The 25,008-nt window shown below is 36.6% G+C and overlaps 1 protein-coding gene across 1 annotated transcript in view; it reads left to right on the forward strand.

Moving 5' to 3' along the window:
- Positions 1–24,611, forward strand: part of GUCY1A1 (guanylate cyclase 1 soluble subunit alpha 1) — a 127,190-nt gene extending 102,579 nt beyond the window's left edge. The window contains exons 7-8 of the mRNA XM_053703766.1: positions 20,308–20,462; positions 23,860–24,611. Of these exons, the coding sequence (XP_053559741.1) occupies positions 20,308–20,462; positions 23,860–24,043 (339 nt within the window). The 3' untranslated portion in view covers positions 24,044–24,611. The remainder of the gene's footprint in view (positions 1–20,307; positions 20,463–23,859) is intronic.
- The last annotated feature ends 397 nt before the right edge of the window (positions 24,612–25,008 follow it).

Genomic DNA, 25,008 nt, shown 5'->3' on the forward strand with positions numbered 1-25,008 from the left:
AACTAGCACTCATTCCTGTCTAACATGATTAAAATTAAAAAATAACCTTTAATAAGTAAGATTAAAACCGGCCTAAATACCTAGTGTACCTTATATTAAAACTAAGTCACAAATGTCCCCCTGTTTCCTGGCCGATAGCAGCTCCCTCAGCTTCAGGTGACAGGGACAAATGGACTATAAATTTAAAAGCAACAATCACCAACGTGCAAATGAATGCACAAAATATTTAGCAGCAAACTAGTTTCGGCTGTGCTATCAGCCTTTCTCAATGCTATGGACAAATCGAGGCCCGGGTGCCACCCCTTTATATAGCACTAATTTTAACCTATCAGCCAATCAATGTTTCATGTGAGGATACTCCTACTTTTGATCCAATCCCTGTATATTGCGGTATTGTGACGTGCACAAACAATAGCCCAACAAATATTCATATGTTAGAATAGTTGCAAATGCAATCCAATATGCTATATGTAATTCGATTTGATTTATTTTGCGCTTTCCCCGTTATATGTTATCGATCGTTGCACTTGGGATACGTGTTTGTGTATTTGTCCACATGTGGTTTAGATCGCTTATAACAATTAAAGCATATGCAACTTGAAAAGTGTGCGTCCAGTCTCCTCCGTGCAATACAATTAGGATAAGGCGGCAGTGTTTTCTCTTGTTTTTCTCAATGTGACTATGTAATTGAGAACAGCACGTAAAAGAGCCAATTTCATTGGTCCACAAGGACATACCTTGTGGACCAATGAAATTGGCTCTTTTACGTGCTGTTTTCAATTACATAGTCACATTGAGAAAAACAAGAGAAAACACTGCCGCCTTATCCTAATTGTATTGCACGGAGGAGACTGGACGCACACTTTTCAAGTTGCATATGCTTTAATTGTTATAAGCGATCTAAACCACATGTGGACAAATACACAAACACGTATCCCAAGTGCAACGATCGATAACATATAACGGGGAAAGCGCAAAATAAATCAAATCGAATTACATATAGCATATTGGATTGCATTTGCAACTATTCTAACATATGAATATTTGTTGGGCTATTGTTTGTGCACGTCACAATACCGCAATACACAGGGATTGGATCAAAAGTAGGAGTATCCTCACATGAAACATTGATTGGCTGATATGTTAAAATTAGTGCTATATATAGGGGTGGCACCTGGGCCTCGGTTTGTCCATAGCATTGAGAAAGGCTGATAGCACAGCCGAAACTAGTTTGCTGCTAAATATTTTGTGCATTCATTTGCACGTTGGTGATTGTTGCTTTTAAATTTATAGTCCATTTGTCCCTGTCACCTGAAGCCGAGGGAGCTGCTATCGGCCAGGAAACAGGGGGACATTTGTGACTTAGTTTTAATATAAGGTACACTAGGTATTTAGGCCGGTATTAATCTTACTTATTAAAGGTTATTTTTTAATTTTAATCATGTTAGACAGGAATGAGTGCTAGTTTAAACCACCTGCTTTCTTTGAGGTTCTCTTACCTCTTTCTCTCCTCACAGTTATGTGAGAGCCAGAAATCTTGCTTGTTTGTAGGTGACCAAATACTTATTTTCCACCATAATTTGCTAATAAATTCTTTCCAAATCAGACAATGTGATTGTCTGGATTTGTTTCAACATTTTGTCTCTCATAGTTGAGGTATACATATGATGAAAATTACAGGCCTCTCTCATCTTCTTAAGTGGGAAAACTTGCACAATTGGTGGCTGACTAAATACATTTTTTGCCCCACTGTGTATATATATATATATATATATATATATATATATATATATATATATATATACACATACATATACATAGTCATACACATGTATAGGTATGTATCTTTATGTAAATGGACCAGTAAAGTCAAAATTACACTTTCATGATTCAGATAGAGCATGCAATTGTAAATATATTTCCAATTTACTTCTTCAAATTTGTTTTGTTCTCTAGGAATACTGTTGAATAGTAAACCTAGGTGGGCTCATAGGACTTCAGGAGAGTGTACATGTCTTTAACACTCTATGGCAGCAGTATTTGTAACTATATATAAAAAATTTAAAAACAATGTCGCCAACACTACTTCCATAAACTGCTAAAGAAACATGCACTCTTCTGTAGTCCTCTGAGCCCACCTAGGTTTACTCTTCAACAAATAATAAGAATACAAAGCTAATTTGATAATAGAAGTTGGAAAGTTGTTTAAAATTGCATGCTCTATCTATGCCAGGGAAGTTTAATTTTGATTTTATTGTTCCTTTAAACCTCTTTGCCTGCTTTTTTTTTTCAAACACCTGATACCGCATATCTTTGAGCCCTTATAACTTTTTTTTTTTTTCTCAGATAAGTGTTAATATGATTGTAACTGTACCAAAGCTCTGAGGTTGCAGTAATCATTGTAGCATAAATCAGGATTGCTCTCAAGCATTCACATTTACTTTCAACTAAAACCCAATATCGTTCACACAAAACAGCTCACCACTCGTAATCTAGCCCTAAATATCCCACAGAGAAGGGAGGTACTCTAGAATTTCTCCTCTGCGAACAGATTTTCAGAAACACAGTTTACCTCTGAAGCGGTAGCTGTGTCCTTGAATTTAGGATGGAGCATATCCATACCCTGCTATGGGAAGTATTGGCTTCCTTGGAGGTAGATGAAACTGTCACTATTTATAATATACAACTGAAAATAATTGATAAGTTCTTTAATTTAATTTTATTTACATTTTATTATGCAGGTTTTCTATTCTTGCTCTTTTTTTATCTTGGTGGTAATACCTTCATTGTCCTTTTTTTTACATTTATTCATTATTTGTTTGTTTTTTTGTTGGAGAATCACACACATCTGTGCAGTTATTGTAAAGTAATCTCTCAATATTTTTTTTATTTTTCATTTAAACCATCTCCCAAACAGCCGGCTACCTTCCCAGTTTCTGAATCTGAAATCATAAATAAAGAATGGAATAAATCAGGTGTTCCTTTTATTCCATATGCCAAATTTAAAAATATGTTCCCTAAAACTTCTGCAAACTTGCTAGTCTGTGACACTATTCCTAAATTGAATGGAGCAATGTCCACTCTGGCTCGGTGTATACTACAATTTCTTTGGAGGATAACACCTCCTTCAAGGATCCTAAGGACAAAAAGCTTGAAGACTTTCACAGGCTATGTATGCTTTATGCTTAGGCTAGCTTTTAGTGTAGCTCTAGCTGTGTCTACCCCCACATTTGTAAAAGCCCGGTTTCATGGACAACCAGCTGCCTGTCCTATTACCTTTAGTATTTGCCTTGGAGCTAAAAATTTTAGTTATTTTATCCCCTATGGTATCTGATTTACATGAGATAAAATTACAATTACTAGAGATTGATTTCAAATCCTCATCCCTCTCTAGTATCGGTATTCTTTTCCTGATAATATTACAAATCTCATTAAACTGTCTACTATATTTAGTGATAAAGTTTATGCCTTTCCGCTCTAAGCCATTTCTATTTTTATTTTTAGCCCTATCTTTAAGTAAGGCATCTCTTTCAAATCCTGACACTAACGTAGACAATCGTTTTAATTCACACATGTCATAATTCCTGTCAGCAAGACGTGTAGTCAGATCATGTTTCCATTAGTCATTCAAATTGGTACAATTCCGTCTGAACCTAATATACTGACCCTTAAGTATACCTTTCTTGAGATGATTTGGATGTAAAGAGTCCACTCTCAATATAGTATTGCCTGTAATTTCCTATCTGTGTACTTCAGTGACTATACTCTGATCAGTGTGACAAATTAGAAAATTCAAATATGGTATATTAGTTTCAGAGGCACTATAGATGAATTTTACGTTGCTATCATTCTCATTTAAGTAATCAATTAAATCACCCAAATCTCCACCGTGCCCCCCACACTATTAGAATATCATCTATATATCTAGTATATAGTTTAATGTCATATTTAAAACTATTCCCATCACCAAAGATTTTCTTAATCTCAAAGTCAGCAAGAAATAAATTTGCGTACAAAGGGGTGGATTTCAACCCCATCGCTGTCCCTCTAAGCTTTATAAAGAATTCCCCATTGAAAATGAAATAGTTACGATTTAGTAGAAAGGTAATAGCCTGTAAGATAAATTCAATTAGTTCAGTATCATACCCTGAATACCTTTCCAACATCCTTTTAATAGAATTAATCCCTAGATCATGAGGGATACATGAGTACAGTGAAACTGCATCTATAGTGGAAAAAGTTATTAACTATTTACTAATGATCTAGTTAAAATAAATATAAATTTACCTGTAAAGTAAAACCTAACCTGAGTTACACTAAAACCTAACATTACACTAAAATTAAATCAATTACATTAATTAAATACAATTAACAAAATTAAAAAAAACCACTAAATTACACAAAATAAAAAAGAAATGATCAAATATTTAAACTAATTACACCTAAACTAAACTGCCAATAGCCCTTAAAAGGACCTTTTGCGGAGCATTGCCCCAAAGAAATCAGCTCTTTTACCTGTAAAAGAAAATACAAACAACCCCCCAACAGTAAAACCCACCACCCACACAACCAAATAAAATCCTGTCTAAAAAACCTAAGCTCCCCATTGCCCTGAAAAGGGCATTTAGCTCTTTTTCGGTGCCCAAACCCCTAATCTAAAAATAAAACCTACCCAATAAACCCTTAATAAAACCTTACACTAACCCTCGAAGATCCACTTACAGTTTTTGAAGACCGGACATCCATCCTCATCAAGCCGGGAGAAGTCTTCACCCAAGCAGGCAGAAGTCCTTAACGAAGCCATCAGAAGTCTTCATCCAAGCGGCAAGAAGTCGTCCTTCAGGCGGGCAGAAGTCTTCATCCAGACGGCATCTTCTATCTTCATCCTTCCGACGCGGAGCGGCTTTATCTTCAACACATCCGTCGCAGAGCATCCTCTTCATACGGTCCCAGTCGTACACTGAAGGTTCCTTTAAATGATGTCATCCAAGATGACGTCCCTTGAATTCCGATTGGCTGATAGAATTCTATCAGCCAATCGGAATTAAAGGGTAAAAAATCCTATTGGCTAATGCAATCAGCCAATAGGATTAAGCTCACATTCTATTGGCTGATTGGAAATGCTACAGCTTTGTAGCGCAAAACCCATAACTACTGACTTTAGATGGCGGTAAGAATCTTGTCGGTATGGGCTATACCTCTCACTTTTTGGCCTCCCAGGCAAAACTCATAATACCAGCGCTATGGAAGTCCCATTGAAAAAGGACAAGATAAAGAAATAGTGTGTATTAACACACCAATCCTCCAGGGGGCGCTCTTAGTAATGATATCACAATAGTAATAGATAAAACATCTAATCAGCAATACAAGACAATTAACATAAATATAACATAAGGTAAAGGATAAATCCTTTAGCTGAAAAAAATAAAAATAAAAGTCCATACAACCAATAATGTTCAATAACTGGAAGAAGCTCCAAAGGAGTGCATAGATCAGCTCTCTGAAATAGAATGGTCAGTATCCCTATAAAATCATCAATTGGTCTAGAGAAAAAGAACACAGAGGTGCTCAATTGCCTAATACCACAAAACCAAGGTAGAAATAGGATTGTAAGAGATATACTTACAAACAAACTGCACCCTAGGGTGCAGGGAAGCAGACTGGAACCTCACAGCTGCCCAGCAAACTGAATAAACGCAGCCGGATATCCAGGAGTGATTTCTCGCCTGTGGGATCCACAGTGTTCCTATAGGAGGGGATATAGAGCCAACATAGCCCAGAACAGTTTGAATGTGTGTGTATAGAGACTAGGCACACTTACATATTTCAAAGCACCTCCAGGTGCAATAACCACAGGCTGGGGCTTCTCAGCCGCCCAGCTGACTGATTCCAAGGATTTCAGCAAACAAAGTTAATCCCAGACAGGATTCAGGGATATATGAAATATCCCCAGATAAAACACAGCAGCAAGTGTATCAAATTAAAAATATACTTTATTAAAAGCAACGCGTTTCTCAGCCTCTATGGGGCTGTTTCCTCAGGCTAATGAATAAAAATGAAAATACACTTGCTATATAAAACACATAAAAAAAGCTGATAGGTGAAATGTTGATTGGAAACATGTGTATCCAATGCAATAAACATGGTTGCTATAGGTACTCTGGTAAACATGCATGGTAAACTAACCAGTGATGCAGTCTTATTTAACCCATGAGATATCAAAACATCCTTATTTGTCATACATTATATCAATAGTTTCACATTATGGATACCCCCATGTGTACATTATGAATCACAGATTAGCCACACATACATACATTAGAATACAAATAACATTTGAATTGAAATGACAATTTAGATAGTATAAAAAATAAACATAAGATCTGATTAGTGCTTATTACCCCACCCCCTCCCCTCACTCATAGACCGTAGCAAAGGCAGAAACCATATGCACATCGCACAATGCCATCGGAGTGCCTATTGCACTGAGAGCACCTTTATCCATGTGTACATGATTTTTCTATCGCAGGTCTATGTGCTAAAAAATTAGTACATTTGAGATCTCAGTACATCTCAATCAATATTGATCACAGAAGTCTGTAGTTCTAAACAAACATCCGGGTATCTATAGACCGCCCCCACTTGTGTGTCAGAGATTACGCTGGACAATGGGTATTCATTATTAGCCTGTGTCAGATGACAACAGCCTAGAGTAGCAAAAACCTTATTCAATGTGAAAGGTTAACACAAGCGAAGTGTACTATGCACAAGTAACACTAATGATTATCATCATGATAGATAGCAAACGATAATAAAGTAACTTATTACCACCAAGGAATTATTCTGTACTTGGTAAAACGTTTCTAAATACTAATGTGTTGGAAGTGCACTAATGGGTACTGCCCACAACTAATCCACTCCATATAATTTACTCGTATAAGAGCAAAGAGACTAAAGTATTGTGATGTTGACTGTAAAGCCGTGTGCCTAAGAACATAATAATGTGATGTGTTAAACTAGAACGCATCAGTGAAGAAAAATCCTGATTAAAGTATTCACGTGTTTACTGAGATCCTATTAGAGGATTTTTATGATAAATGTATCCACTCTGATTTGAAACTGAGATCATCCTTTATTCTCCCTAAAACTGCCAGTAGCAATAATCACATACATTTTTTCTCAAATCTATTTCTGGAAGATTTGGAGAAATTAACTAAGGATTGGAAAAAAATAAGGTATAAACATAGCGTAAATGAACGTAAAGGTGAACGTAAAGCTTTGGCCAGTTTGTCTGGTGACCCCAATTTGGTCATTAGACAGGCGGACAAGGGTGGAGGGGTAGTGTTGTAGGATATTCAGGATTATCTTATTAAGGCAAATAGGATCTTAAATGATACTAACTATTATCAGACATTACAATTTGATCCCACTACTGTTTACCAGAATCAATTAAATGAACTTTTACAATCTGGTCTTGAACAAGGCATCATGACAAAACAAGAGAGAGACTATTGCTACCCTAGGTATCCCTGTACTGCTGGGACCCTGGGACCTACAATTATATACTGGCACTTAGTCTATAGTCTTTTACTATATATATATATATATATATATATATTGTGATACAATGCATTATGTTTATTAATGAAGTACATCTTATTGATAGGAATATCTTTACCTTCTTTCTATTTTGTTTTAGAACTTGTAACAATTTACTATAGAGGTAGATATCACTTTAAATTTGTATAGCCATTGTTTTAATGTTTGATAATTTGAATTGTAACATTTGACATGCAGGTTGTGCTATACCCTGATTGTATTAGAGTTTTTCATGTATAATCTTTAATTTGAAAGCAGTTAAACAAGGTTTTCAATCAACTGTGCTAATACAGCATAACAGGGGTTAACAAACCTGTGTGTATAAATGTCTGTAAGGGAATCAGCTGTTATCCCTGATGAAGTGCTTTTTGTAAGCAGGAAACGCGTCGGAGAACAGCTCCTGTGTGCTAAGGTGTCATTCATTTGATGTGTGCTTGGATTTTAACATGATGAAATAAAGACTTTGAATTTTACTTTTGCTACATTGGTGCAGCCTGTTAATCCTTTGTCTCTTTTGGAACTGTCTGCTTTCTACTACCACCTCCCCAAGATCCATTAGGATCCAGTGAAACCTCAGGGCCGGCCGATCATTGCGGGTATAGGGAGCCTCACGGACTCCCTATCAGCATATATCGATTTCTTTTTACAATGTGTTATTTCTTTACCATCTTACATTAAGGTCCCATCTGACTTACTACTCAAACTTGAGAAAGTGTCAATGGACAAGTGTGTACTGAGATCCTATTAGAGGATCTATATGTAAAATGTATCCACTCTGATTTGAAACCAAGATCATCCTTTATTCCCCCTAAAACTGCCAGTAACAATAATCACATACGGCTAGATTTAGAGTTCTGCATTAGCCGTCAAAAGCAGCGTTAAGGGGTCCTAACACTGCTTTTGGCCGCCCGCTGGTATTTTGAGTCAGCCAGGAAAGGGTCTACCGCTCACTTCCTTACTGCGACTCCAGGCTACCGCAGATCTTTTCTATGCGATTTGCCTAACGCTGGTATTTGGAGTCTTGGAAGAACTGAGCGGTAGACCCTCTACTGACAAGACTCCTACCGCCAAAAAAAGTCAGTAGTTAAGAGTTTTATGGGCTAACGCTGGAATATAAAGCTCCTAACTACTGTGCTAAAAAGTACACTAACACCCATAAACTACCTATAAACCCCTAAACCGAGGCCCCCCCACATCGCAAACACTATAATAAAAAAATTTAACCCCTAATCTGCCGACCGGACACCGCCGCCACCTACATTATACCTATGAACCCCTAATCTGCTGCCCCTAACATCGCCAGGTTTCTGTCCTCCCTGAGCTCGCCTTAGGACACCTGCGTTACGGTTTGACAGGTGTACCGCCCCACTTATTAACCCCTAATCTGCCGACCGGACCTCACCGCCACTATAATAAATGTATTAACCCCTAAACTGCTGCACTCCCGCCTCGCAAACACTAGAATAAATTGTATTAACCCCTAATCTGCCCTCCCTAACATCGCCGCCACCTACCTACAATTATTAACCCCTATTCTCCCGCTCGCAATGTCGTCGCTACTATAATAAATGTATTAACCCCTAAACCTAAGTCTAACCCTAACCCTTACACCCCTCTAACATAAATATAATTTAAATTAAACAAAATAATATTCCTATAATTAAATAAATGTATCCTATTTACAAATACACCTAACACTACACTATCATTAAATTAATTAAATAAATTAACTACAATTAGCTAAACTAAAATACAATTAAATAAACTAATTTATAATACAAAAAAACCCACTAAATTACAAAAAATAAAAAATATTACAAGAATTTTAATCTAATTACACCTAATCTAAGCCCCCCAAAATAATAAAATTCCCTATCCTATTCTAAATTACCAAGTAATCAGCTCTTTTACAAGCCCTTAAAAGGGCTTTATGCGGGGCATTGCCCCAAAGTAATCAGCTCTTTTGCCTGTAAAAAAAAACATACAATACCCCCCCAACATTACAACCCACCACCCACATACCCTTATTCTAACCCACCCAAACCCCCCTTAAAAAAACCTATCAATAACCCTATGAAGATCTCCCTACCTTGAGTCGTCTTCACTCAGCCGAGCCAAAGTCTTCATCCAATCCGGCAGATGTGGTCCTCCATCCGGGCGAAGTCTCGAGCCGAAGGATTCTATCAGCCAATCGGAATTAAGGTAGGAAAAATCTGATTGGCTGATTCAATCAGTCAATCAGATTGAGCTCGCATTCTATTGGCTGATCGGAACAGCCAATAGAATGCGAGCTCAATCTGATTGGCTGATTGGATCAGCCAATCGGATTGAACGTCAATCTGATTGGCTGATTGAATCCGCCAATCAGATTTTTCCTACCTTAATTCCGATTGGCTGGTAGAATCCTATCAGCCAATCGGAATTCGAGGGACGCCATCTTGGATGACGTCCCTTAAAGGAACCTTCATTCATCGTTAGTACGTCGGGAAAGGAGGATGTTCCGCGTCGGTGGAGTGAAGATGGATCTGGAAGACAGAAGATAGAAGATGCCGCTTGGAAGAAGACATCGCCCGGATGGAGGACCTCTTCTTTGCCGCTTGGAACAAGACTTCGCCCGGATGGAGGACCACATCTGCCAGAAGACTTCGGCTCGGCTGAGTGAAGACGACTCAAGGTAGGGAGATCTTCAGGGGGTTATTGATAGGTTTTTTTAAGGGGGGGTTGGGTGGGTTAGAATAGGGGTATGTGGGTGGTGGCTTGTAATGTTGGGGGGGTATTGTATTTTCTTTTACAGGTAAAAGAGCTGATTACTTTGGGGCAATGCCCTGCAAAAAGCCATTTTAAGGGCTGGTAAAAGAGCTGGTTACTTGGTAATTTAGAATAGGATAGGGAATTTTATTATTTTGGGGGGCTTTTTTATTTTATTAGGGGGCGTAGATTAGGTGTAATTAGATTCAAATTCTTGTAATTTTTTTTATTTTTTGTAATTTAGTGTTTTTTTTGTATTATAGATTAGTTTATTTAATTGTATTTTAGTTTAACTAATTGTAGGTCATTTATTTAATTAATTTATTGATAGTGTAGTGTTAGGTGTATTTGTAACTTAGGTTAGAATTTATTTTACATGTAATTTTGTAATTATTTTAACTAGGTAGCTATTAAAAAGTTAATAACTATTTAATAGCTATTGTACCTAGTTAGAATAAATACAAAGTTGCCTGTAAAATAAATATAAATCCTAAAATAGCTACAATGTAATTATTATTTATATTGTAGCTATATTAGGGTTTATTTGATAGGTAAGTATTTAGTTTTAAATAGGATTAATTTATTTAATTATAGGAATATTATTTTGTTTTATTTAAATTATATTTATGTTAGGGGGGTGTTAGGGTTAGGGTTAGACTTAGGTTTAGGGGTTAATACATTTATTATAGTAGCAGCGACATTGCGGGTGGGAGATTAGGGGTTAATAATTGTAGGTAGGTGGCGGCGATGTTAGGGAGGGAAGATTAGGGGTTAATACAATTTATTCTAGTGTTTGCAAGGCGGGAGTGCGGCGGTTTAGGGGTTAATACATTTATTATAGTGGCGGCAAGGTCCGGTCGGCAGATTAGGGGTTAATACTTGTAGTTAGGTTGCGGCGACGTTGGGGGGGCAGATTAGGGGTTAATAAATATAATGTAGGTGTCGGCGATGTTAGGGGCAGCAGATTAGGGATTCATAAATTCATAAGGATAATGTAGGTGTCAGCGATAGAGGGGCCGGCAGATTAGGGATTAAAGTGTAAAGTTTGGGGTGTTTAGACTCAGGGTTCATGTTAGGGTGTTAGGTGTAGACTTAGAGAGTGTTTCCCCATAGGAAACAATGGGGCTGCGCTAGGAGCTGAACGCTGCTTTTTTGCAGGTGTTAGGTTTTTTCCAGCCAGCTCAGCCCCATTGTTTCCTATAGGGATATCGTGCACAAGCACGTTTTGCCAGCTTACCGCTACCGTAAGCAACGCTGGTATTGAGGGTTGAAGGGAAGCTAAATTCTGCTCAGCGCTCCCTTTTCTGAGCCTAACGCAGCCACTCAGACAACTCTAAATACCAGTGTTGTCTTAAGGGTGCGCTGGGAAAAAAAGCAGCGTTAGCTATGCGGGTCTTTACCGACAAAACTCTAAATCTAGCCGATAGATTTTTCTCAAATCTAATTCTGGAAGATTTGGAGAAATTAACTAAGGATCGGAAAAAATTAAGGTGTAAACATAACCTGAATTCAGGTGAACGTAAAGCTTTGGCCAGTTTGTCTGGTGACCCAAATTTGGTCATTAGACAGGCGGACAAGGGGGGAGGGGTAGTGTTGCAGGATATTCAGGATTATCTTATTAAGGCAAATAGGATCTTAAATGATACTAACTATTATTAGACATTACAATTTGATCCCACCACTGTTTACCAGAATCAATTAAATGAACTTTTACAATCTGGTCTTGAACAAGGCATCATGACAAAACAAGAGAGAGACTATTGCTACCCTAGGTATCCCCGTACTGCTTTCTACTACCACCTCCCCAAGATCCATAAGGATCCAGTGAAACCTCAGGGCCGGCCGATTATTGCGGGTATAGGGAGCCTCACGGACTCCCTATCAGCATATATCGATTTCTTTTTACAGAAATGTGTTATTTCTTTACCATCGTACATTAAGGACTCATATGACTTATTACTCAAATTTGAAAAAGTGTCAATAGATGAAGAGTGCTGGTGGGTCACCTGTGATGTTGGAGCATTATACTCCAACATCAGACATGAACTAGGTATATCTGCAGTATGTCATTTTTTAGAGAAAGATTTCTATATGCCTGATATCCAAAGAGATTTCATCATTAAACTTATCATATTTATTCTTAAACATAATTATTTTTTGTATCAGAGTAGGTTTTATTTACAGATTAAGGGGACGGCCATGGGCACCAGGTTTGCTCCAAGCTTTGCAAATTTATTTATGGGGATTTTTGAACAACAATACATTTATGATTCCCAGTTTGCAGCGAACCTGGTGTTCTATGGCCATTACATTGATGATCTTTTGTTTATTTTTAGGGGTTCCCATGAACAAGTGGTGGGGTTCATCAAGCACCTAAACGGTAACAATTTTGGGATCACTTTTTCCCATAATATTCAGAAATATTGTATTGAATTTTTAGACCTCTCACTGGGAAGTTCGATTGGTGGAACAGTTTCTTCTAGAACTTATTTCAAAAGTGTTGATTGCATTAGTTTTCTCACTATGAGAGCAATCATTATAGCTGCTGGAAAAACAATGTTCCATACGGACAGTTTAGGAGAATTAGAAGGAACTGTTCCACCATCCAGGACTATGATGAGCAGGCCAAAGTGATTGGCAATAGGTTTATTGAGAAGCTATTTTGATTGATAAGAACCTCAAAAAAGTTAGAGAAGAGGAGATAGATATTTTTCGAAAGATAAAGATAAAGTAACACAAGATAAATTGAAAGAATCAAATCCCCCTTTGTTCATTACTAGATAAAATTCAAACCATAGAGAAATTCACAAGATCTTATGTAAACACTGGCCAGTCTTAACAAATGATCCCATCCTTCATGAGATAGTTGGCCCCAAGCCCAAAGTGGTATATAGAAGGACCCCTACACTTTAAACCACATTGGCTCTGAGTAAGATAGTGAGAGACAAAAAAGCCAATACGATCAGATCTAACTTCAAGGGTTTTACTACTAAAAATTCTAACAAGCATAGAGTGTCAAAATGTTTTAAAAATCGTTGTGGTATGTGCAAGTATATAGCACATGGGACATCATTTTTTAGATCACACACTACAGGTGAGTTTTTTCCAATTAAGAGTCATATGACATGTGAATCCACTTTCGTTGTTTATCTATTGTACTGTCAATGTGGGTTCCAATATGTTGGGCGCACTTGTAGAAAGGCAAAAAGGAGGTGGAGTGAACATGCGTACAGCATTAAGAAAAAGATTTAATCTCATAGCGTGTCCCGACATTGTGCTCATGTACATAAAGGAAATAGAAATGAGAATATGATGAAAATTATTCCCATAGAACAATTTAATAGATCACAACCTGATGCCTTCCTTACTCTTAGACGTAGGGAATCCTTTTGGATCACCAAGTTAAGAACCCTTCAACCTGAAGGACTTAATGAGAACTTGGACATGGCAACCTTTATATAGGACCTTATTATCATTATTCCATTTTACTTTATCTACTGTCATAACATATATTTATATATCAATATTTGTCTTAGGTTAACATCTTAGATAATGACATTAGTATATTTAGTCCCCGCTAAGACACTCCATTAGTTATAGGTCCACTACATTGATATCCATTTCAGATGACCTGATAGAGCCCTTACCATCACTTAAGTGAATCTGGAATACACCTATACATTTATCTTAGGATTCACTAATATAGTTCACATCACAATTCTGACTTAGATAACAGATACCAGGATTATTATGGTAATATTATCATGTTTATACACTAATCTTTATTTCATATATGTTTAGGGTACACCCCCCCCCATGGTTATCACTACATAGTCACTTCCTGTTTATGTTACATAAAATACACATCTCACACACCACATATCACCACATTCTATCTCACATATTGTACTATAAGTATTGTTGTGGCATATCACACATAAATTTGCTATCCACTCCTTCTATTCCTGTATTATTTAGTTGATTTCTGTATACACTATTAATATGATATTTACCTTTAACTATGTAGGACATTATGTCCATCTTTTTAGTACACATGTGAATACTTTAATCAGGATTTTTCTTCACTGATGCGTTCTAGTTTCACACATCGCATAATAATGTTCTTAGGCACACAGCTTTACAGTCAACATCACAATACTTTAGTCTCTTTGCTCTTATATGAGTAAATTATATGGAGTGGATTAGTTGTGGGCAGTACCCATTAGTGCACTTCCAGCACATTAGTTTTACCAAGTACAGATTAGGATTATTTAATTCCTTGGTGGTAATAAGTTACTTTATGATCGTTTGCTATCTATCATGATGATAATCATTAGTGTTACTTGTGCATAGTACACTTCGCTTGTGTTAATCTTTCACATTGAATAAGGTTTTTGTTACTCTAGGCTGTTGTCATCTGACACAGGCTAATAATGAATACCCATTGGCCAGTGTAACCTCTGACACACAAGTGGGGGTGGTCTAAAGATACCCGGATGTTTGTTTAGAACTACAGACTTCTGTGATCAGTATTGATTGAGATGTACTGAGATCTTAAATGTACTAATTTTTGAGCACATAGACCTGCAATAGAAAAATCAAGTACACATGGATAAAGGTGCTCTCAGTGCAATAGGCACTCCGATGGCATTGTGCGATGCGCATATGGTTTCTGCCTTTGCTACGGTCTATGAGTGAGGGGAGGGGGTGGGGTAATAAGCGCTAATCGGATCTTAATTTTTTTTGTGCAATCTAAATTGACATTTCAATTCAAATGTTATTTGAATTCTAATGTATGTATGTGTGGCTAATTTGTTATTCATAATGTACACATGAGGGGTATCCATAATGTGAAACTATTGATATAATGTATGACAAATAAGGATGTTTTGATATCTCATGGGTTAAATAAGACTGCATCACTGGTTAGTTTACCATGCATGTTTACCAGAGTACCTATAGCAACCATGTTAATTGGATTGGATACACATGTTTCCAATCAACATTTCACCTATCAGCTTTTTTATGTGTTTTATATAGCAAGTGTATTTTCATTTTTATTCATTAGCCTGAGGAAACAGCCCCATAGAGGCTGAGAAACGCGTTGCTTTTAATAAAGTATATTTTTAATTTGATACACTTGCTGCTGTGTTTTTTCTGGGGATATTTCATATATCCCTGGATCATGTCTGAGAGTAACTTTTTTGCTGAAATCCTTGGAATCAGTCAGCTGGGCGGCTTAGAAGCCCCAGCCTGTGGTTATTGCACCTGGAAGTGCTTTGAAATATGTAAGTGTGCCTATTCTCTATACACCCACATTTTTTATTTAAACTGTGCTGGGCTATGTTGGCTCTATATCCCCTCCTATAGGAACACTGTGGATTCCACAGGCGAGAAATCACTCCTGGATATCCAGCTGCATTTATTCAGTTTGCTGGGCAACTGAGGTTCCAGTCTGCTTCCCTGCACCCTAGGGTGCAGTTATTTTGTAAGTATATCTCTTACAATCCTATTTCTACCTTGGTTTTGTAGTATTAGGCCATTGGGCGCCTCTGTGTTCTTCTTTTTCTCTATTGAAAAAGGACTTTTTGAAAGGTGCGGTAGTTACGTTGCGTTACGGCCAACAAAGTGTGCAGTACAGCTATGCCTACATGACTCATAATACCAGCGGTAGTGGAAAAGCAGCGTTATGAGCCATAACGCAAAACTCGTAATCTAGCTGTCAGTTTTATCAAGGACAACAATTGAACCTCCCTTATCTGAATTAACTACCACTATGTCTGGATTGCCTTTCAGTCTATTTAGCGCATGCACTTCTTTTTTATTCAGATTGCTATATTTGTAACTGCTATTATTCTCACTCTTACTCATTTTTTCAGATAGTTCAATAAGATCTTGTTCTAGAATAGAATGGAATAACTCAATAACATCATTACGTTCATGTACAGGATAAAAGATACTAGATTTTGATACCCTACCTAACTGTTGTTTACCAGCTCTAACTAAAAAGGCACTTTCACCCTGTACACTATGTCACATAGATCTCTAAAATAACAGTTATCACTTGGTACTTGTGTGTCCCCCTGTTCATCACTGGGTGAGACTGTCACTGCAAGATTTTTGAAATGTTTAGTCAGTTATTTTACGCACAAATTTATTGATATCTAAAATAGTATCAAATAGATTAAAGTCCCTTGTGGGGGAAAAGCCCAGTCCTTTAGAGAGAGCAGATATTTCATGGGGTTCTAGGTTAGTAGAAGATAAGTTGATTATCTGTCACCTTTGTGATTCTTCTTCTTCCACTGTGTTCTTCGGCTTGGATATCTTGGTACGTGGGGTCCAGTTATAGGGGCCTCTTCCTGTTTTTTTGCCTCGCCCCCATCACTACCACCAATTCCACAGATGTTCTTATTGGTGTGGAAGTTGTTGGCAAAGTTGAAGTCGGTGTTACAGAGGCAGAGATCAATGTTGAATTGGTATCATTCATGCCAGTTGTACTTTCAAAGCTTGAAAATGTCACTTTTAGCTGATTCTTATTTTTACTATTTTTGTTATAATTCTGTTTTTTCCTTTGTGCCTTTCTCTCAGTATTCCAACTATGGACAACTCCCAATTCATAGTCTCTAGAATCTCTCTCATATTTATTGAACTTGTGATCTGACAATTCAGTGCTCAATTTTTCTAATGTATCATCCAGCTGTTTCTGGAAAGGCACCATTTTGTCATCATCTTTAAACAATTCATGCTGTTTGTCTAAATTATCGATTTCCAGCAGTACACCATCTCTCTGATCTTTCAGCCAATAGGAAATCAAGGGACGCCATTTTGGATGATGTCACTTGCATTCAAGTTCCAGTTTACGGCAGTGCCTGTATTGAAGAGGAGCTCGCGCCAGATGTCTTCAGGTTGGACCCGCTCCATGCCAGATGGATGAAGATAGAAGAGGCTGCATGGATGAAGACTTCACAGAATGGATGAAGATGGAAGAGGCCGTCCGGATGAAGATTTCTTACTGCCCGGATAAAGACTTCTTGCCGGCTGGATGGATCCTTCAAGTGGAACTTCAAAAACTGTAAGTGGATCGTCGGGGGTTAGTGTTAGGTTTATTTAAGTTTTTTTTGGGTGGGTTTTATTTTTATAGTAGGGTCTGGGCAGGTAAAAGAGCTAAATGCCTTTTTAAGGACAATGCCCATACAAATGTCCTTTTCAGGGCAACAGGGAGCTTAGGTTTTTTAGATAGGTCTAGCAATCTGAAAAGTGTTCGCAGGGCCTAATTACCAAACTCCCAAAGATCCTAAAAGACCCCTTACAATTAGGATAATTGTAAAAAGCCCTCACGTAGGGAGAAACACGTTGTTTTTTTTTTGCTATATGCAGCCAGAATAATCTTTATCATTGTTATTTGTACTTTTTGTTAAGTACTCTCTGCCTAGAACAGAGTTTATATTGGGACTTTATCCAAGATTAATCCAGGTCTTAATACCGCAAACCGGTACATCCAAAACCTGTAACACAGTTTGTAAAGTCTGCGCTGAATAGTGTTAAAGATAAAATCAAGTTCTGGCAGAATCTCATCGGGGACATTCTCAAGGATTTTCCAGTATCCAGCATGCAATCGCACTAAAGAGCGGATACCTTTCTCTCATAAACTGATAGCGGACAAGAGGCTCAGCTGAAGTGTTTAAATGTGACACCATCCAATAGGATCAGAGTAGCCTGACAGATCCGATGCAGACCTAACCACAAGAGGCCCAAGATACACGGAGGTCAAATGGCTAGTAAATCTGGTTCTGTTCCCGTGTTTACTATACACTCCAATAGCCAGGTACTGTGTTATTGATTTCAGCCTATGGATATTCCTACGTAACCTACTGTCTTGTGGTCTGGATTATAACTATTGTCTGGAACTGTGTTACTCTTCATCTGGCAATAACGTGCACTTTGTTTCTATTGACTCTCAGTGGTGGCAATAATTTATCACTTTGTTTATAATACTATTTACTATAGAAGACGTCCGATCGTTATTTTTACTTTATTTGTTGCAACTTTTTATATCATAATAATGTTTATAGCCTAATTATCCTTTGTTAGGTTATAATAAATGTATAATTACCTATGTTTGGGTTGTTTTAGAATTACGTATTTTTCACATTATATCCCATATTAGTGACCTTTACCTTAAGCCTTGAGCTCTCCTAAGTATATTGTGTGATTTGTTTTTTAGATAGGCTTTTTATTTGGGGGGTTGGTTGGTTGGGTGGTGGGTTTTACTGTTGGGGGGTCTTTGTATTTCTTTGGGGGCAATGCCTCACAAAAGGCCATTTTAAGGGCCATTGGTAGTTTATTGTAGGCTAGATTTTTTATTTTGGGGGGGCTTTTTTACTTTGATAGGGCTATTAGATTAGGTGTAAATCGTTTTTATTTTTGATACTGTTTTTTTTTTCTGTAATTTAGTGGGGGGGGGGGTTGTAACTTAGCGGGTTTTTTTTTTGTAATTTAGTAATTTTTAATAGTAGATTTAAATAATTTGAGTAGAGTTAGGTTTTTTTTAATATGTAATATAGTTAATTTAATTGCTAGTTTAATGTAATTTTAGTATAATAATTAGGGTAAGTTAATTAATAGTTTAGAATTATTTTCTTTTAATTCTACAGATAGGTTTAAATGTATTTTAAGATAGGGATGTTGTAATTTTAATGTAAAGTTAGCGGGTTATTAGGTTCAGTGGTTAATAGCTCAATTTAGTTTATGGTGATGTGGGGGGCTGGCGGTTTAGGGGTTAATAGGTTTGGTTAATGCTAGTGATGTGGGAGGCCAGAGGTTTAGGGGTTAATATGTTTATTTAGTTGCGGCGGGGTCCGGAAGCGGCGCGATAGGGGTTAATACATTTTATTTAGGTTGCAGAGGTGTTGGGGAGCGGCAGGATAGGGGTTAATAACTTTATTAAGATGCGGCGGGGTCCGGGAGCGGCAGGATAGGGTTTAAACATTTTAGTGTAGTGGAGGCGTTTAGTGACAGGGTATAAATAAAGTTGTTAAAAAGCCCAATAGCAGCGAGATCGATGACTGTTAGTTAACAACAGTTCGTTGCTGATCGCCCCGTACTTGGTGCGCAGCTTTCTGCCAGCTTTTTTTATAAATATGGAGATCGTATTCAGGTCAGCGGCCGCGATGTTAGGTGAGCATATTGGTGCCGGTGAATGCAGCATAGTTGAGGCTTTGATAAATATCCCCCTAAGACTGGTGTAGCAAATGTTTTAAAAATCAAATAAGACATTTCTGACTAATGAACCATTTGCATAATAACTATTATGCAGGCTTGCTCCTGACCAGCTATTAAATCGATGTGTGCAAGTGTTTTGTGACCAGGTCAGCTCCGAAAGTCATTCTCACTTTGCTAGGTCTCCTAAACTGCATATGGTTGACTAGCAGTGATGTCTATAGTAAAGAACTGTGCATGCGCAGGGGCTGCTAGCACTGGCACCTACGTAGCCCGTGATAGGAAATGTATAATGAATATCATGGACCACATGGAAATAATTATATATTTTGAATGAAATTGAAAAAAAGGAGGACAAATGTATAATACAAGGTAATTATAAGATTTGTATTCAAAATTGAAACTTTACAATGATCCAAAAAATATTCTGAGTTTACTGTCCCTTTAAAATGCTATGCAAAACAAGCTAAAATAGGTTTTGCATAGGCTTTGTCTGTTGAATTAAATCAATACAAAATATATGTGGCTACTGACGCAACAATGTTTTCTGATTAATTGAAACGCTCTGACACATTTTCTAACAGAGGAAAATTCAGCATGAAAAAAAGTTATTTATTAAAATGACATCATATTGTATCTACTCATTAAAAGACACTCCTATTAGATTGGAAAGGGTCCAATATGTTTTAAACAAGACTATATACTGTATATTCTGATCATTTTTCTTTTCTTTTCTTTAAGATGCGCATTGGTCTCCATTCTGGTTCTGTTTTTTCGGGTGTTGTTGGAGTAAAGATGCCTCGATATTGCCTTTTTGGGAATAATGTAACCCTTGCCAATAAATTTGAATCCTGCAGTGAGCCAAGGAAGATTAATGTGAGCCCTACAACCTACAGGTATAAATGAACTAAGCAAATGTTTATGGCTTCTAAAGTACTGCTGTTTTTTTGTTTCTTTTGGGGTTTGTTTTTTTTGGTAAAATAAGTTAAATCTTACATTGCAAGTTACATCATAAAATGGATAGACAGACAGACAAATGCATAAGTCTTATAGCTTTAATAAAATAAAAGTTGTGGTTTTGTTTCAAAGGGGGATTACAGTATGAAACAATAGTACACAATAATAAAAATGATTGTGGCATGCTGGATTAAATAGTCATACCCAGAGGATTAGAGGTTTAAACTCAGCATTGTAATACATCCTTTGGCACACTGTTCTGCAATCTAATAGCATGTGTGTTAGCATGACTGCTGCCATACAGGCTGCTCTTAAAATTATGGGACATCTGGAGAATCTGCAGCCTTAAAACTGTGTAGGAAGCAACTAAGTAAGCCAGTGACACTTTTATATCTCCAATACTGAAAATATGTTACTTAAACCTTTACTGCAGCAAATATGTAGTCATGTGACATGTCAACTAGTTTATAATTCAGTTGTTCTTAACAATTTATGACAAGTAACATTCTTATGAAATTGTATTATCTCATTAACCTTCTTAACTGTATTAACAGCTTTAAATTGGTATAAAACAGTCTGTTTCATTGTTGTTAAAGAAAGGCACTAAGCAGTGGGTTATACTTAGAAATCATTGCAATGTGTATTTGTCATCATTTTAAGGGGATTTTATCCTTTATTTCTTTTTTTAACTTTGTGCAGGATCCATTACTTCCTGTCACAACTTCACAAGGGGTCTGTGGTCTCTATAGAAAGGCAAACTCAGTTTCTTGCTCATGCTCAGCAGATGACATTTGCTGCAAAAATTATGTGAGACAGAATGAAAAATAAAACCAAAGCTACTATGTACAAATACAGCCTCTTCACGCACACACATATATCATAAATACAAAAAGAAAGATAAGTGTGTTTAAATATAACACAACTAAAGTATGCTGCACTCAGATACATTTAAATGTGCATATTTTATTAGAAGGTGAACAGCAAAACAAGTTTGACTGCATATGACACAAGGTTTGAATGCTGTGCTCCTGGGATATTATTATATATATTTTGTCGTAGTGCGGTATGAGATGTGCATTTTGCTGTTTCACCACTGAATAAATATGTACATTATGCAGCATTCTCCATACTTTAGTGCACATATTTATTCAGTAGTGAACCGCAAAACTCAGTGTTACACATTTTATAAAAGTGTTAAATACATTAAAACAAGCAAGACACACTCTCACTAAAATAAAATTATACCATATCACACAGGTACACTACAATTCCTGCAGTTTCCAAAAGATTGATTGTTTTGTAAAGTCAACTATATTTAACGTGTTTATCTTTCACCAAAAGGGTCTTTTTTGTTTATAAGTGGGAACAGCTTCATTTCTGTGTATTGAATGACTTTTGCCTAAAATGATGTCATGTAAAAAGAGATTGTAATTTGTAAACCTATTATTTCAATTCCTTTGTTTTAATTTGCTGTGTTGACATCTGCAGGACTGATTTTTTCCACACCTATTTTTTATAATATACATTTTATTGTTTCACTACTTTCATCTTTTTCAAGTAAGGAAGGTGCACTGTGTGTATCCTGGAACAGAAGAAATCTGGAACATTTACAGTCACAATATTAAAGGGATATTCTGAATCGCATCTTTGGAGAGAAATATATTTCCAATTTACATATATTGACATAAAATGCTTCTAGTAAAAGTTATCACTGTTTTTGCATTTGTCTTTGCACGTGCATGTGAAGCATAGCTAGATATTCTCAGTGCACCAGCATTTTTAATACTGCAGCTGCTCAGAGAGCAAGTGTGTCTTGTATCATGTCAGCAATTATGTAAATTAAAGGGACAGTCAACACCAGAATTTTTGTTGTTCAAAAAGAAAGATAATCCCTTTATCACCCATTCCCCAGTTTTGCATAACCAACACAGTTATAATAATACACGTTTTACCTCTGTAATTATCTTGTATCTAAGCTTCTGCTGACTGCCCCCTTATTTCAGGTCTTTAGACAGACATGCAGTTTAGCCAATCAGTGCTCAGTCCTAGGTCACTTTACGTGCATGAGCTCAATGTTATCTATATGAAACATGTGAACTTATGCCCTCCAGTGGTCAAAATGTATTCAGATTAGAGGCAGTCTTCAAGGTCTAAGAAATTAGCATATGAACCTCCTAGTTTTAGCTTTCAACTAAGAATACCAAGAGAACAAAGAAAAATTGGTGATGAAAGTAAATTGGGAAGTTGTTTAAAATTGCATGCCCTATTTACAACATGAAAGTTTTTTTGGACTTGACTGTCCCTTTAAGTAATTACCAGATGACACAAGAATATTAAGATATCTGAGCAAGTGCTGTGTTTAAAATGTGGGTGCATGGGGCCGATTTATCAATGTCTGGCGGACATGATCCGCTGTAGGCCGACAGCATACGCTGTTGGTATTTAACATTGCACAAGGGTATTTGACCCCATTCGGGTCATGATAAATCGGCCCCTTAATGTTTCTATACACAACAGAAATGCACCCATGTGCATTTAAGTATTGCTGGAATGTCCCTTTTATAACTAGCAAAATACATATATATATATATATATATATATATATATATATATATATATGTGTGTGTGTGTGTCTTAAAATAAAAGCAATACTGTGGTGCAGGCCATCTCTGGATTTGTTAAATATTTTGCACTCTATTGTGCAAACATTGTGACGTTTCAGAGAATTTGGGGAATAGTGCTCCCTTTGTGTCTGAAGAAGGGTAGCACTATTCCCCAAATCATCACTATATTTGCACAAAAAAGTGTGAAATATTTAACAAATCCACAAATAATTCCAAGGAAGTGCATTTCTTGCCAGGGTGTTCAGCCTGAATATACATACATCCATAAGTCCTGTAGACCCCGTTAAACATACTGCATGAGAGGGTGAAGAAGGAGCTCATCACCATGTCACATTAAAGTTTTACATTGTAAAAGACCAGTGAGTGCCACTGAAGACTATTGGATGTATATATATTATATATATATATATATATATATATATATATATATATATACATACAGTATATATATTTACATGAACAGTAACATATATTTAGGTACTAGTTAGCCTTTATTCTCAAAGACATCCTAAATACCAAGATTTACAGTGTGTATAACATTGTGATGATGAATAGTATTTATGAAAATGCTTTGTGGGTGGTCATAGTTAAAATTCGAAATTTCTAAAATTAGCAGCTGAGCACTAACATTATATAAATACTCAAAGAAATATGATTCTGAGTGTGCTGTTAATGTTGTAATCTTGTTTATTTTTTTACTCTTTTATTTTAGTTTGCTTAAGGATTACAAGGGATTCATGTTTACACCCCGATCAAGAGAAGACCTCCCGCCAAACTTTCCCAGTGACATTCCTGGTATTTGTTATTTCCTTGATGCTTATGACCACAACATTCTTTCCAAGATTTGGTGCCAAATGAAAACTGTTGAAGATTCCCTATTCAGCAAAACAAAATGACAAAAACAAAATATAGGTTGTTCAATTGTTTTATACTAGTTATACATATAACAGCTGTAACATTGACACCAATGGTAATGTTATACGTCTTCCTTAAAGGACACACAAAATGGATTCAACTAATATGCATAACTATATTATATTTATCTAATACATAGAATGTTTTATCTTCAAGAAATGATGTAGATCGATTCTATCAGCTATTTAGTGTTAGTGGTGTTAGCTATATTTTTCTGATATCTATCTGTATATTTGTTCGGCCTAAAGTTAACCGGCCTTATCTGCTTTCTTTTTTTTTGTTATTTTGAATTGAACTGTAAAATGGCATCTGAGTCGCTTGTCTTCTGAAACAAAAATGCTCTGGAGGTTTTATAACCTGCTGCCTCAGTTAGTAACTGACAGAATCACCTCAATAGGAACCACATTGTCTTTTTTTATTTCATTAGTTAGGGTATAGTTTAAGTGCTTCACAACATACTTTGTATATAGAATAAATAACCACTCATTTAACATTGTTTAGCCTATTTGAAGGACATTTATATTGTTCTTAATACAACTTTTTAGATTATGACTATTTTTGTAGAGCTTTTTGAGTATTTTTAAATTTTAGGTGTTGTCTAGATCCATTGTGGCATTCAGTCAGTTCCAATCTGTAGTGAGTTACTGTGTTATACATCTAGTTATGAGTGCAGTTTCACTTAAATAGACATTAAACACCTCTTGCGTTTCAGTAAAATTGTGCTTATCACACACTCCATGGGGTAGATTTACCAAAGGTCGAGCAGACATGATTCCCTGTAGCAAATCATGTCCGCTCAACCTCGCTAAATGACGACAACATACGCTGTTGGCATTTAACATTGCACAAGCATTTCTCGTGAAATGCTTGTGAAATGCCGTCCTCTGCTAACTCTTGGCCAATCAGCCTCTAGCAGGGGCCACCACATCCCGATCGTATCAGATCA

This window comes from Bombina bombina, chromosome 2, assembly GCF_027579735.1.
Source record: "Bombina bombina isolate aBomBom1 chromosome 2, aBomBom1.pri, whole genome shotgun sequence".
Classification (NCBI taxonomy): Eukaryota; Metazoa; Chordata; class Amphibia; order Anura; family Bombinatoridae; genus Bombina; species Bombina bombina.